This window comes from Scardinius erythrophthalmus (genome assembly GCF_964197995.2).
Source record: "Scardinius erythrophthalmus genome assembly, chromosome: 15".
Taxonomy (NCBI): Eukaryota; Metazoa; Chordata; class Actinopteri; order Cypriniformes; family Leuciscidae; genus Scardinius; species Scardinius erythrophthalmus.
Genome location: NC_138235.1, coordinates 27,806,993 through 27,822,506, shown reverse-complemented (window position 1 = coordinate 27,822,506; position 15,514 = coordinate 27,806,993). Strand labels below are relative to the sequence as shown.

General features: G+C 39.7%; 1 protein-coding gene across 3 annotated transcripts in view; it reads right to left on the bottom strand.

Annotated features, from left to right (window-relative positions):
- Nucleotides 1–15,514, bottom strand: part of arhgef25a (Rho guanine nucleotide exchange factor (GEF) 25a) — a 75,733-nt gene that overhangs the window by 50,475 nt on the left and 9,744 nt on the right. Inside the window, exon 1 of one of the 3 annotated variants that reach the window (XM_081387634.1) lies at nucleotides 5,335–5,724. The exons of the other annotated variants lie outside the window; for them this stretch is intronic. Within the exon in view, the coding sequence (XP_081243760.1) occupies nucleotides 5,335–5,428 (94 nt within the window). The 5' untranslated portion in view covers nucleotides 5,429–5,724. Of the gene's footprint in view, nucleotides 1–5,334; nucleotides 5,725–15,514 lie in introns of those variants that run through there. 3 annotated transcript variants of the gene reach the window in all.

Here is a 15,514-nt window from a genome sequence, read left to right as displayed (position 1 = left end):
CGCATTGTTGGCGCGTTACTATTTTGAGGCAACAGAAATAGACTGCGCCATTGACCAACTGAAACCTGGTCTAAAGTCAATTGCGCAATATTTTATTTATTTTTTGTTATTTAATGAGCGCGTTAGTAATGTACACCTATAGGCAGGTCCACAATGCGCGTACACTCTGCTTATTAAACACACAGGGACGCACAGCAGCACACAAACATGCCAAATATTTAAAATAAAAGGATTACAATGTAAAAGATTATTATTGTGTACATAAAGATATGGTGGAATCCGGCTTGCCCCGTAGATTGTCTGCTTGCGCACTTTTACCACGCGCGCGAGCAGATCCGTTTGCGCTCTAGAGACGCGTTCGGTCTTTCCACTCTCAAATTCCGTCATGTAAATAGCGAATCTGCTTTAGCGCGAGCGCAACTGGCATTTAAAGGGAATAGAAGATGAGACTCTGATTCGTTTAACATGCTAATAAACAACGTGACCATGCTAATCAGTGGACACAATTCCTGTCTCTTTTCCATGGGACATCAGAAATGGTTTTCAGCCTGTATGGCATGTTCTTCTCAATGAACACAGCTGCAAAAATCTACAACATGCTCCTTTGTTCAGCTCATTTTAGTCAAAGACATGTTTTTTCCTGAGGTAAAAACTCAGCTTCCTGTTTCTGTCAGAGCCAAGCAATTTTCAAAAAAGATAACACAAACTCTTAGCTCGGGTCAGAAACAATTCTTGAGTTATGTCTCTTCAGACTGTTTGCTTCCATCCTTTACTTCCTCCCCCTCTATTTTTCTATCCTTGCTCTTATTTTTTATTTTATTTTTTTGTCTTTCTAGAAGCAAGTTCAGTGTGATGCTAATAGCAATCACTTTGAAATGTGCTGTCTTCACTGTAAGCTTCTGCTGATGCTTGATTTTATAAAAATCAATGCATGGTGCCATTACGTCCAAGATTTCTGTTTGAAGTTTATTGATTCTCTAAGTGGGTCTATGAATGATACATATGCATACATGCAGACACCCTATTTAGCAATCAAGTGTTTTCATTCAGATATCAGTGGGGAACTGTTTCACCTACATAGTCATGGTCACCTTAATAGTGTCTGAGCAGATGATTGTCATGCGTCTCGAAACTTGGTGCTCATTAGGAAGGAGAGAAGAGATGTCATATGGTGGATTCCTGCTGGGCTTGTAAATAATAGCCATCTATAGCTGCAGTGTGGAAAAGAAACAGCTTTCACTGCTGTGTAATTACCAGAATGATGGTTTGGCTAAAAAAGCAATGTGATTACATTCTGCTGGTCATTGGAAAGATGGCTACACCACTGGGGAAATGATGGAAGTGGTTGAGTTTTTGTAATACTGATGCATATAAATATAAAAAAGAAAAGAAAAAAGTAAGATTTGAGCATGAAGGATGATAAATTGGGTGAACAATTTTATAAATTTACAATAAATCAAGATATATGTAAGACCCTATCATACATCTGGCGCAATGAAGCGCCAGGTGCGAAGAAAGTGTTTTATGCTAGTTTCAGCCCGACGCAGTTATCATTTTCACGTCCTGCGCCACGTTGTTTATATAGCAATTCATTTGCGTTCATTTGTTCAGTCATGTCTGAAAACAAGGTGTGCAAATATTACAAATAAATGGATTACAATGTAAAAGATTATTATTGTGTCCATAAAGATATGGTGAAATCCAGCTTGTCCCATAGATGGTCTGCTTGCGTCCTTTAACCTCGCGCACAAGCAGATACATTTCCTCTCTGGAGAAGCGTTCAGTCTTTTTCCGCTCGCAAATTCCGCCATGTAAATAGCAATCCGCCATGGCGCGAGCGCAACTAGCTTTTTTAAAGGGAATGGGTGATGAGAGACTCTGATTGGTTTATTGCATGTTACGCCCAAAACACCCCCATTACTCATTAAGAGAACAGGGACAACCCTTTTAGACCATTAATATTTTACAATTGTAATAATATTTCACAATATTACTGTATTTTTTTTATCAAATAAATGCAGCCTTGGTGAACAATGAGAGATTTATTTCATATATATATATTAAATCTTACTGACACCAAACATTTTAAGTAGAGCACCACTTACAATATATATATATATAAAAAAAATATTTAGAAGATGCTATAACCTATATTTTTAAGTGAAATAAAAGAAACAAAAGACATGGCTCTGACAAAATAAATATCATGGTATTACAATTTGGTAATCATTCAGTAGCATGGTATATATAAAAATCATGTGGTACTACCATATGATACCATGAGAGTACCGTAGTATCACTTTTTAAGGAGGAGTGGCAAAGTCAAATTACCACAGGTTGTGGAAGTTGGTTCCTGGAAGTGAAAGTACTGGACTTTTCCATCCATTACACCTTCACAGACAGGAAAAACCTTTGGAAAACAACTGATATGTGAAGATGATTATCTCTGCACAATCTAGATTGTTTTTCCTATAAACATCAAAACAAAAAGGGTGCATCCAAGTGTTTGCATTGCACTCTGGGTATGAGACATGCCTGTGTGTTTCAGACTAAGAGAGACATCTGTATGGTCACGAAAGGGATGTGCGTGACACTGTGAACCAGGCCGATAGCTCTTGTGATCACGTCTGCCCCTTTAACCATGCAGAAAAACAGCATGTCGACAGCCCTCCTGCTCCATGAGCATTCAGGTTGTATACTTTATTCCCAGGGCTGAATAAACATTTAGCCCTCATCCGAGCGTGATTAAACACTCTTACATAAACCAGTCATTTATACTCCCTTCTATTATAGAGAATAGAGCTTAGGTGTCAGAAAGAGGCATATTATCTTCAAGGCAGCAGAGTCAGGCTTGAAAAGTGAAAGAGAGGGAGATGGTGGGAGGAAGTCACATATGGGTTTAAGCGTATCCATCTGCCTACAGCTTTCTCCTAATGTGATTTATATTTAAGAAGGAGAGCCTGATGCTAATGCCCAACATTAAAATTCTATTTGCTGACTTAAAGCAGCACTTGAAATCGACTACATGTAACCACAGGGTACCGTCACTTCGAGACGGTCATCATTGCTAGTGAAAGGAAGTGCACTGGCATTTTCCACTTAAGAGGTGTTTTATTTACTCTTCATGGATACTTAAAGGTACACTCAGTCATTTTTGTTTGGCCGATACAGCAGTTTACTCATATCATGCAAAAGTAATCATTTTCTACATGGTAGAAATGCACTATTCACAGTCAGACATGATTCATTTATTCTCTGAGCAATATTAGTGGGGCTTCTGAGATCAAATGAATAATTTTAATCTGGTCATGTGATCTAAACATGATGGCCCACATGATGCCACACACTCTATGTAAAACTTATTCACTATAAGTTTGGTCACACAGTTTGGCACGACTTCAGAATAGTGTTGTCAACAGTAGCATTTTTGTATTGTAGCCACAGACGTTTGTAGAGAGTGTGAACGCAATGGTCAATCAGAGGCATTTGAGTTAGTCAGAATCCACTCAATAGTTTGTTCAGCGTGAGCTTTGCATGCTCGTGAATCGTTTTATTGTAACCAAAGTATAAACACAATGCAAATAAGAGATCCACTGAGCAGTATAGACATTTTTAAATTATTACGGGAGCTTTCAGTCAGTAAACTTCATATTAGCTTGATTGATTATAAAGGGAACACTCTTTGCTCGGTTTCTATATTCAACTTTACTCGCTTTCTGTGTGTTTCTGTGTTTTTAAGCTGCTACACCCTGCAAACCGTGGACACACACACACCTGGAGCAGTGGGCAACCATTTGCTGTGGTGCCTAGGGAGCAATTGGGGGTTAGGGTTGCATTGCTCAAGGGCACCTCAGTTGGTTATTGAGGGTGGAAAAAAAACGCTGTCCATTCACTCCTACCTGCATATTCCTGCCAGTACTGAGAATCGAATCCGCAACCTTCCGGTTACAAGTCTGACTCTCTAACCATTAGGCCATGACTGCCCCCAAATGGCCCCCAAACGGCCCCCAAACGGCCCCCAAACATTAACAGTGAACCATAAATTTTACTGGTATTAGTAACAATTACTGAAATTTTGGTATTGTAACAACACTATTTCAGAATGATGTCATAGTTTAACTTAGATGATCCTAAGTGAAGGTAGAAAGCACATACTCTGGCTCAGAGGAAGAATATCCATTACATAAGCACTGGAGATTAAACTAGAGGCATCTGAACTATGCCGAGCCCCACAGAGTCGAAACAATGATAAAAGAGTACATGAAGAAAGCTTTAAAGCAGTATATTTAACATAAATTATACAATTTTAGACTCAAAACAGATGGAATATAGCAAGAAGCAATTGTGTAGATGTAATCGCAAGACATTTTGCTTTGGAGCTCCCATTTAACATGCAGCCTTAAAGGAATAGCTCACCCAAAATGAAAATTCTGTCATCATTTAGCCTACTCATTTATGTCATTCCAAACACAAGAGTGTGTAACACAAGAGAAGAGATTTTGAAAAGAAACTTTTTTTGTCCATACAATGAAATTCAATGGGATCCAAAATAACATTAAACCCCACTTACTTTCATTGTATAAACAAAAAAGAAAGGTTTGGAATGACATGAGGGTAAGTAAATGATGACAGAATTGTAATTTTATTGAAAAACTACCACAATAGAAACCTCAATGACTGGCTGAAAATCCTGAGAGACGAACCAAAAAAGATAGGAAAGAGAGACTGGGGCTGTACTTAGTCAAAGTCTCAGAGTTAAATAGGGGAAGGAATGTTTCTGGGCAGCCCCCAGAGTTTCATCCACCCACGTGCTCCTCCAAAAAAAACCCTGAACACATGGCACCCTGATCTACATGCAAACACGCTGCATATAATGCATGAACATAAACATGCACACACGCCTTTCTTGCCGCTCGATAATTGTGTGAATGCCTTTGAGAGGGGGAGTGAGATGAAAAGTGTGAGGGGAAGCCGTAACCAGGAGAAGTGACAGACATCTGTTGCTCCAGCTGAGCGTGAGCAGAAGAAAAAGAGGCACAGACAAATCCCCCCGAAACGCATGCAATGCAATACATTCACACTCATAGAGTAGAGATAAGAAAAAGGTGGGTGAGCATCTGCCAATGCCGATTTGGAAAGCGAGATCCGCTGGAAGAGGATCGTAGACCAAATAAGAAAATCAGAACACCAGCGTGGAAGAAAACCTCCAGGAATAACACGAAAATTAGCATTCAACAAAGCACACATGACCAAGAAGTTGCAAACTCAAAGGGTAGTAGTGGTTTTCTTATCCTTCATCTCTTTGTAATCTGTGACAAAGTTAAAGTCACTGACCTCTGACCCGGGCATAACAGCAGCCGCATTTTGCCAGGACTTTCCGAAACAAGTGGTGGCAGGCGCAGCCCCGATGGTGGTGGCCCCCCTTCATGGTCTACCCCAGTCACTGACCACAAGATTAGCAGGCATGGGCATGGCACATCACACGCGTTCACGCCGGGGATATCCCTGTAGTGGTAATTCCAAAGAGGTGTGGAGGAATACCTCAAAACAAATCCCAAGAGGAACAAAAGTCCAGCTAGTCTGCTAGGGAATCATTTACTGTCCGGACATCCAGTCTCAGGCTGTCACTGCACAAGCGAGAAGACGAGTCAACAGCAGGCAAAAGCACAGCTCAGTCTCTCTGTTTTTCCTCCCTCCTGCTCTCACTGTCTGCTCAAATGACAGACTGTTAGACTGCCAGAGAGAGAGAGAGAGAGAGAGAGAGAGAGAGAGAGAGAGAGAGAGGAGGGGGGGTGAGGGGGTGGAGTTAGCAGCTTGACTTGCTGGCTATTCCAGGATTCAGCTCCCACTCCCCCTTTTATCCCCTTCATCATGCGTTTACTCTTCTCATAATTTTCTCTCTGCTCTCCAGTCTTTTCAACCATATGTCTTGGACTTTTTTAGCACATAACCATTTTAGAAGATCTCAGATGGCTGGTCCAAATTCAAGCCCCTCATGAGTCAGATCCAAGATAAACAAGTTGGAAATACAAATCTGCTTGTGAGCTTAATTGCATGTGGTGATTATTTCAGAAGTACCAGGCTAAAAGGGTATCTCAGACCTGCTGGGACGCGGTACGGGTGTGTTGTGTTTACTGTACACAGGGTTTACAGAATTCGAGGGACGAAGGTAGCTGTCTTTTGATTAGTTAAAGTTACAGGCCTGGGAAGACACACAGAGTTTGCTGTGTTGAATTCAGAATATCACATTTCAATGGGTAATGTTTACACATTTTGATCAGTGATCACATGTGTCTGTGTTCATACTTCACAGCGGCTGGAGGCAAGATGGCAAGGGTGTGTTTGTGTGCTTGTCACCTCTGATTGGATGTTCTGTTGCAGCGCTGGTGATTTACAATGACATTTCAACACAACCAATATGGGAATGTTATTAAGGTAAAGCTGACATAGGGGCTTTTCCCTCCAGATATAGCAGTAAAGGCCAGTTTAAACCCCAGGTTAAGCAATGTCTTAATTTTTTTTGTTACATTTTATGTTATAACCTCATTTGCCTCATAGCTATGATAATTAGGACTTTTAGAATATTACGAATTGTTTAGTGATACACAACCAATCGTAAACTACCTCAGTGCCTCAAACTTTCACATGCTGTTAGATTTTAGCATCTAAAAAAACTGTCAGTCTAAATTGATGAATGACATAATGGGCCCTATCTTGCACCCAGCGCAATTGACTTTGTACACTGACGCATGTATCATTTCTATTTTGCACCTGCGCACAGCAAACTTTTCCCTCCACAGACGCACGTCGGTTAACTAAGAAATACACTTGTGCTCCCAGGGGCGGTTCAGCGCAAAGATGAGGCGTGTTCCGGCGCAAACGTTCCCTCATGCTAATTTGCAGGTTTAAAAAACAATTCCGCCACTAACCGAAAAAAACTAGTTTAAAGTCAGTGGCGCGTTGCGCATGTTATTCATATGCTATTTTAAGGGCACATGCTTGGCCATAATCAATGTAGCGTGTGCACAACGCACATACACTTCGATTCTCTCATCTACACAGAAGCAGCAGTTTTCATTTTTGCAAATCATACATTATTACGATAGATAGATAGATAGATAGATAGATAGATAGATAGATAGATAGATAGATAGATAGATAGATAGATAGATAGATAGATAGATAGATAGATAGATAGATAGATAGATAGATAGATAGATAGATAGATAGATAGATAGATAGATAGATAGATAGATAGATAGACAGTTTATTATAAAAGCATACATCTAGCTTATACATTTACCCAAATTATCATACGCCTGTTTAACCGAAGCTAATTTGGGTGGGTTTCTCCATCCCCAACGTCACTTCTCTGTGTTTTACGGCCCTGACGAGAACGTCGGTCTCCTCGGCTGTGAACCGCTCCTGGCGCGCACCTGGCAAATCCGCCGTTATAATAGGAATCCGCTTTAGAACAAGCGCGCCTGCTCTTAAAGGGAATGTGAGATGACGCTCTGATTGGTTGATTTCAAGTTACGCCCAAACCACACAGATGAATAATGAAACTACTTCAGACCAACCCATTTTAGATTTGCGTCGGGCGCAAGAGTCATTTATCCCGCCGGTATAATAGCAACAGCGCCCAAGACCCGCCCACAAAGTTACTTGCGTTTCGCGCTTGATACTTGCGTTTCAGTCCGTTAAAATAGGGCCCAATATGTTAAGTGAAGGCACACAATTTTTGTTGCTGTGTGTTTTAGAAGACTTCAGAAAACCTGACAGAATGTGCAAGGTGACATTTCCACAGATGGACAAGCAGTTATTAAAGGAATAGTTCACCCAAAAATGAAAATCTCTCATAACTTAGTCACCCTCAAGCCATCTTAGGTGTATATTACTTTTTTCATTCGGCCGAATACAATTTATATGTATATAAATAATATATATGAAATAATAGCCGGGCTCTTCCCAGCTTTGTAATTGCATTGAATAGTGCCCAAATTTATGAAGATCCAAAAAGCACATCCGTCCATAATAGAAGTAATCTATACGACTCAAGTGGGCTAATACATGCCTTCTGAAGTGAAGTGATGGGTATTTGTAAGAAAAACATCCATATTTAAAACTTTATAAACTATAATCACTGGCTTCCGGCAACGACCGTACATGCGATCATGAGAGTGTTGAGTTGAGGAAGGGTGACTTCTGACCCGACGTATGACGTATTCTCTTATATGAAAAACCTCCGTCATTTTTCTTTAAAACTTCCCATTTTAGACTTCTAATTCGTGACCGACTTTTTTTGTTCTGTTCTATCCTCTGTGCTTCCGCGTCAGTTCTCACCTTAGCTTATGCTACGCCTACATCATACGTCCTATCTATCATACATCGCGTCAGAGGTCACCCTTCCGCCATAACTGACTGTGTTCGGCTAAAAGAAGAAAGTCATATAAACCAAGGATGGCTTGAGGGTGAGTAAATTATTTATGGTGTACTACTTGTCTAATCAATAGCTATGTTTTCATCCAAGTTGCAAATTTATGTTAAAATAAAAAATAAATAAAATTAACCACAACAAATTAGAATATTGAAAGTGCAACAGCCGAAAAAAACATAAAAAATTAAAACAACAGTGCTAGTAAATCTGCAAAAATGGATAAAACCTGGTTACCATTGATCATATGTTCATGTATAAAATAAAAACTTTAACACATGGTTTACATATGTGCTATGTAAAATCTCTAAACCTGACTACCCAGGATTAATTACTAAAACAAGATGAAAGTTAGAATGATAAAAATATAAAATATGGAATACGATAACCCAGGGTTAAGAACGACCCTGGGGCAAACGGATAGTCTGTTAAGCAGAAGAAAGAAAGTTGCAAGAAATGTGACAAGTGATGACAATTTGTATTTTTCGGTAAACTATCCCTTTAACAGTTTCAAGTGTGAAAAACCCTATAAAGAGACAAGGCTCGTAAGAAAAGTGTGTGTCGGAATGTGACGCTAATGGTAAAAAAGAGCAGGAAATGGAGTGCAGGCCTCTTCTCAAGTACATGAGCAGCTGGGGATTTTGCTGAGTTTGTGTGTGTTGATGGAATTAGTCTCTCTCTAGAGCCCAATTACCCGGTGTCTATTGCGGAAAAGCAGAAAGGCTCCATCCATATAGGTTCGATACAGCCAATGAGAGTGGAGAATTCACTGAAGTAGCGAACAAACCATTCCCCCATCCAGCCCTGTTTAAAAGATAAAAAACATCAGGACTGAGACTGCCACTGGCTGAATATATGCAATGCATGAAAGTAAAACAACCTACCTTGTATATAAATTAATGATTAATTGAATCTGTCTTAACGGGTACCTCTAAATGTAAAAAAATATTGAATCAAAATTGTACAAATCTAAAGAGTAAATGCATTTTCATCCAGATTAGAGCAATAATTTATCTTTTTAAGACACTTTAGTCTGACTGAAATTGTACCAGTTTTAGATAACGTAATGGCTTCGTTCAGCAATGCTAATCAGACTACAATTGGCCTCAGCATTGTGCGCTTGCTCTGCACTCTTGCAGATGGCATGACATTTTTAATTCTTCAAATATCTCTTTACGCATTGTGTCATACTTGGCCAGAGAGAGGGATAATGTAGCTTGACTATTAAAAAACCTGCTTTGGCTCTATCATAACCATGCATGTAAACATACTGCTAATCAGCCTATCACTGTCCCTCTTGTCACCTCAAATCAGCAACTCTCACTGAAAACAAATGAGGTTACTTTGTTACTGCAAATTGCTGTCATCCCCTTAACACCTCCACCAGGTTGCAGTATTGTAAACAGCAACCCATCATGCTGCTGTGTCTGCCTGTGGCATGAATGGCAGAGGATTTTACTCACAAGAACAAAGGAGAACTGCATTTTCTCTCTTCTAATCTATAATCCAACTACACAAACAGAACAAACAGTATTTTGATTTGGTTATTAAGGAAGACAAATTAAATTGAAACTGAAAAAGCTATTTTAAAGCACACCGTCAGATTCAAAGACTAACGCTGCACGTCAAACAAGCAGTGCTGTCCTTATTTTGTCCCTTCTCATTTCAAGTGTACACTGCTTACTACGTTGAAAGAAAGGGAGCTGCATGGCTATGACAACAATTAGCTCTAATGGTGATGTTTGCATATGATCACAAGTCAAGTTTTCTCTCTTCCTCTCTCTAATCTCGCCATCCTCTTTCACTAACCAGTTTGTTTGTTTTTCTCTTTGCGAAACTTGATTAAATGAACCATGCCAGGAGTGCAAATTTTGATAAGTTGTTATGAGCGCTTGTGTTTGCTTTTCCAGTTAAGGTACAGTGTGTTGTTTCTTTAAAGACAAGCAAGCAAATAGTTTCAGAGGCAGATACCTCCCTCAAAACCAACATGCTGTACAGTATCTGCCTAAACTGGTTGAGGGAAGAATGTATGAACATGAACGTCCATGTAATCTTATGATAAATAACAAGCCTCACACGTGTGCTGTACAGAGTGCATTAACATTTCTGATCAGTAGAGGGAGTGTATACAAAGTGCCTGAGCATTGGGCAAGTACTTACCCCTCTCATGAATCTCTTCACTGATTTGCTGACACTCAAACTTCTGGGAAATACTATGGTAATGTGCCTAGTATTTTATTGTAAAAGGTACATGTATTGTCCCATTAAATACTATATAATTTCTGACTAAATATAGAATAATGTCATTTCCAATTAACCAATAGACAAGTTTTTACTGTAGTAGCTTTATATTATTTTTCTGTTAAAATTACAACGATGTTCAGAAACAGAATGGCAGTTTTCTATGATGAACTAGTCAGCCTGCTATACAATTTTCAGAAATAAATAATATCTTGCATTTGAATATTGTAATCCATCTGCATAGACACATTTTAGAATTCCATGACAACAGGGAAAAATAACTAAAGAGTGATATGAGGTGAATAGTGCATTCAAACCCATACTTCTCATCTTTATCTCTTACCAGTACTCTTCCTCTCCCTCGGTTCTTCCCTCACCCTTTCCTGTTTATTTACTCATTCTCCACACTTCATTGCCTCCATTTATGAGTCTACCCAGGCACGTACATATTCAACACACGTCAACTCATTCAACTCATCTACACTCACCCTCATACATACTGTATGCACTAGAGCTGCGCGATTATTCGTTAAAAGATAGCGATAGTAAAGCTGCATAACTCGGATTGCACATCTCAAATTGAAGGATCTTTAGAAGGTAGCCTTTGTTTCTTTTGAAGGATGCATCAAGTGAATCCTTCGTGTCCTTAAAATCACCCACAATCCTTTGCACACATTCCAATTCACAAAAAAGAACTGAAGGAAAACGAGTGAGCGCTGAGCTTGTCTGAGGTCATTATGAAATATAAGAAATGTAAATGAATCATCAAACACTAAACTGCAAATAATGCAAGTCACTGGGAGACTACGGACAGTTGTCATTCACTGTATTGCATTAATAGAAAGCTAATTAATATAAAGATTTTTAATACAAAATTAAAGTTTTAATAGTATTTTCATGCCGTGACCATGGGGGCAGGAACATGTGTGACGTAGCCATGCGCACTTAGACTTGTCTCATTCTAGCGTTTAATGCTGAAGAGGTGTAACAGTGGCTGTTTCAGAGGAACGAGAGTGGAATCCAGATGCAGCAAACATTATTCAAACAAACATAATAACAGTAAATCCAGGCAAAACTGATAAATGCAGACACGAGAAAGGAAAGCAAACAAAACTGACAACAAGCGCACACATAACATCCATAAAAGGACAACACCAGACAAAGAACATGAGAAACACTTGGGTATCTATACACTGGCAAACAAGACACACCTGGGAACAATCATGAACTAATCAACAAGAAAAACTACAAAGGACTACAAAACATGGCACAAAACAGGAAATAACATAAGTCCACACAAGACAAGGGGAATCATGACAGGAAGACACTAGCCTACAACCCCAACCAGTAGGACTGGACTAGGAAGGACGCAGCCTCATATGACGCAGCCTTCCACTTGAGAAGCACCTTATATGAGGGAGTCATTGAATCATTCATTCAAGAGATTTGTTCAAAAACGCTGATTCATCCAGTAATGAAACAAGTGAAGTCTTTATGAAGGAGTCATTGGGCCCTATTTTAACAATCTGAAATGCAAGTATCAAACGCGAAACGCAAGTAACTTTGTGGGCGGATCTCGGGCGCTGTTGTTATTATACCGGCGGGATAAATGACTCTCGCGCCCAACGCAAATCTAAAATGGGTTAGTCTGAAGTAGCTACATTACTCATAGGTGTGGTTTGGGCGTAACATGAAATAAACCATCTCACATTCCCTTTAAGAGCAGGCACGCTTGTTCCCTGGCGGATTGCTATTATAAAGGTGGATTTGCCAGGCGCGCGCCAGGAGCAGTTCACAGCCAAGGAGACCAACGTTCTCGTCAGGGCCGTAAAAGACAGAGAAGTGACATTGTATGGAGATGGGAGAAACCCACCCAAATTAGCTTTGGTTAAACAGGCGTATAATAATTTTGGTAAATGTGTAAGCTTGATTTATGCCTATTTTTTCACATCTTCATGGACACTACAATGATTTCCCTCATGTGGAATATTTTTCCTTGTAATTATGTATGGTTTGCAATAAATGGCAACTGCTGCTGTGTAGATGAGAGAAGCAGAGTGTATGCGCGTTGTGCACACGCTACATTATAGCCAAGCATGCGCCCTTAAAATAGCATCTGAACACACCACTGACTTTAGACTAGGTTTTTCCTGGTCTGTGGCGGAAATGTTTTCTGGAACTGCAAAATAGCACCAGGGAACGTTTGCGCCGGAACACGCCTCCTATTTTGGCTAAACCGCCCCCGGGAGCGCAAGTTCATTCCCTAATTTACCGATGTCCGTCTGTGGAGGGAAAAGTCCGCTGTGCGTCGGGTGCAAAATAGGAATGATACATGCGTCGGTGTACAAAGTCAATTGCGCAGGGTGCAAGATAGGGCCCACTGAATCATTCATTCAAATCGATAATTTTTTTTTTTTTTAAATTAATTAAATAACATGTTATTTTGTTTAGTTGTCTATTCAGAATTGTGGGAGAATCATGATCTCTGTTTTAAACAAAATAAAAATCACGATTCTCAATTTTTCCAGAATCGTGTATGCACACATGAAGATATATAGCCTAGCATGCAAAACTCCAAATATAATTTTCAAACTCGTTTTCCCATCCATTAATACATCATATAAAAAATATTTTAAAGAAGATATTATCAATGTCAACTCCTGTTTGCGCACAAAAGTACATAGACATAAAAACTGGATGGACAAATAGCTTATTGTAATGTTGGCTCTGTTTTCCCACTCCCCTCTGACTTGTTTTGCACATACTGATGATGATGATGATGGATTCTGGCATTGCTCACTGCATGCTAATTACACAAACAACAATTCAAGCTTTAACAGCTTTGACAATGACAGGAACAATGAAACACTAGTAGTAGGGGGTTCAAGGTCAGCAAGCTTAAATATGTCCCAAGTTCATTTACTTGATGTGTGTAGATGAAAATGAGGTAAACTTCACTACCCCGCTCCGCTTCTCCAACCCATTCTAAATCATACTATGCAATGCCTTGACCATACTGTGCTTTTATTGGATTGTTTAGACCTCTCCAATTCTCATTCTTCCTCTTTCTCTTTCTAAAAGCAGGAGCTCCAATTAAGGCCTGCATGAATAGGCAGCAGTTTGTGAGAACAGAGAGACAGTTGGCAGAAAGCCGGCTGGCTGCAGTGAGCTGGTGTTGTATGCTCTGCACTTTGTTTGCTGGTCTGTCTCCTAAACCAGGCCAAGAGATTGGCCAGGACTCTCACAAAAATATATACAAAAATGTGCACACACACTCACATATTAAGACACAAGGGATGTGCACCATTTCGAACTGAATCGAGAAATTCTGTTCTTTTGAACTTTCAATCGCAATTTCCACAAAAATAATAAGCAGCAGATAATTCAACTTTGTTATCACAGAAATCAATGATCAGTCAATCAATCAATCATAATGACACCGTGTTCGTTCATTGGCCAGAGGAGAACTGCCCCAGTAATACTAATGTAATGCGGTTACAGGTGCATGTTTGTTGAGTAATTTACAACGGCTTTGAACGCGGCTCAACCAGTCAGAATCAAGGACTGGAACTATCCATCTTACAAATATACATTTAAATACATTAAATACATGTAATTCATAGACATCCATAGATACTGCAGGCATGGCATGAAATCACATCTGTATGAAAAAGCTAATGGGAAACTTATCAAGCAATTCCTCCCACAATCCCTCTCGCCAGAACTCCCCATTCCTTGCATACTGTATTTAAACAGATGCACCTCAGCATCCTCAGATCTTATAAATCCACTCACTAAGATGTCCTAAAGAGGATTTTCAGGATTTTTAAAGATTAGTGTAGAGATATTTAAACACACAGGTTTATCTAAGGTAAACACAATCCTTCTGACCATATGCAATAAAGTTCATTCAACCACAAATTAAGGCAGAGATTATGTAAAGCGTATCTGTTTTAAATTATACTATATGCAGAGACCAAACTTCTGCTTCCATTTCCATCTAAAGTCAACATGCATGTCCTCTGTCCTTAATCTCATCCTGAGATTTTTGTTCATAAAACATCACAGTGTGGAAATGCCATCTGTGGACCAGTTTTGTTCCCTGATACATAAAGAAGCAGATCATTACATCTCCGCATGATGCAGACTGCTGTCTCTGTCAGCATGAATTGTGTTCTCTGAACACTGTAGCCAAAAAGACAATGACCCAACATTATCAGGCTACCCTTTTCTCATCTTCAGATCAAAGACTACCTCACCAAAGCGCTGTTCATCATGAGGACTTGGCTAATGCATTTGGAGGAAAGTGTAGCAACCTCTGCTCTGATTAATGACCAACAAGTCAACAGTTAGCACCAAAGAGCATAAACAAAACAGACCAACATCCATCACGTGACCCATCCAATTCCCAAGCTCTAGCCTAAACCACAGATCTTATAACAACGGGACGCATCTCACCCAACAGTCACCATATATCAACATCCAGTGGATAAACACAACACCGAGAAATATACAAACAGCCCTACAGCTTTACGACATGGCTGACACAGGCTCAAACTGTTCTTGGAGCTGATTGAGAGGATGATGTCTGATGGTTGTTGGGTGTGAAGGTTTGGCTTCTGGCCTAGAGCTCCAGTGCAGAGGCCAGCAGTTTATCAAAGCGTCACCCGCTCTGGAGCATTAACTCGAGAGGATGTCCGTGCTCCTTAACAACTCTGGTTTATTTTCATATGCTCAGACCTCATTTAGACTTACATCTATTCTTTCTACAGTGCCATCTTTACAAGTTTTAAATCATGAATTAAAAGGAAAGCCAATTCTTCAATTCTAGAAGTTAAG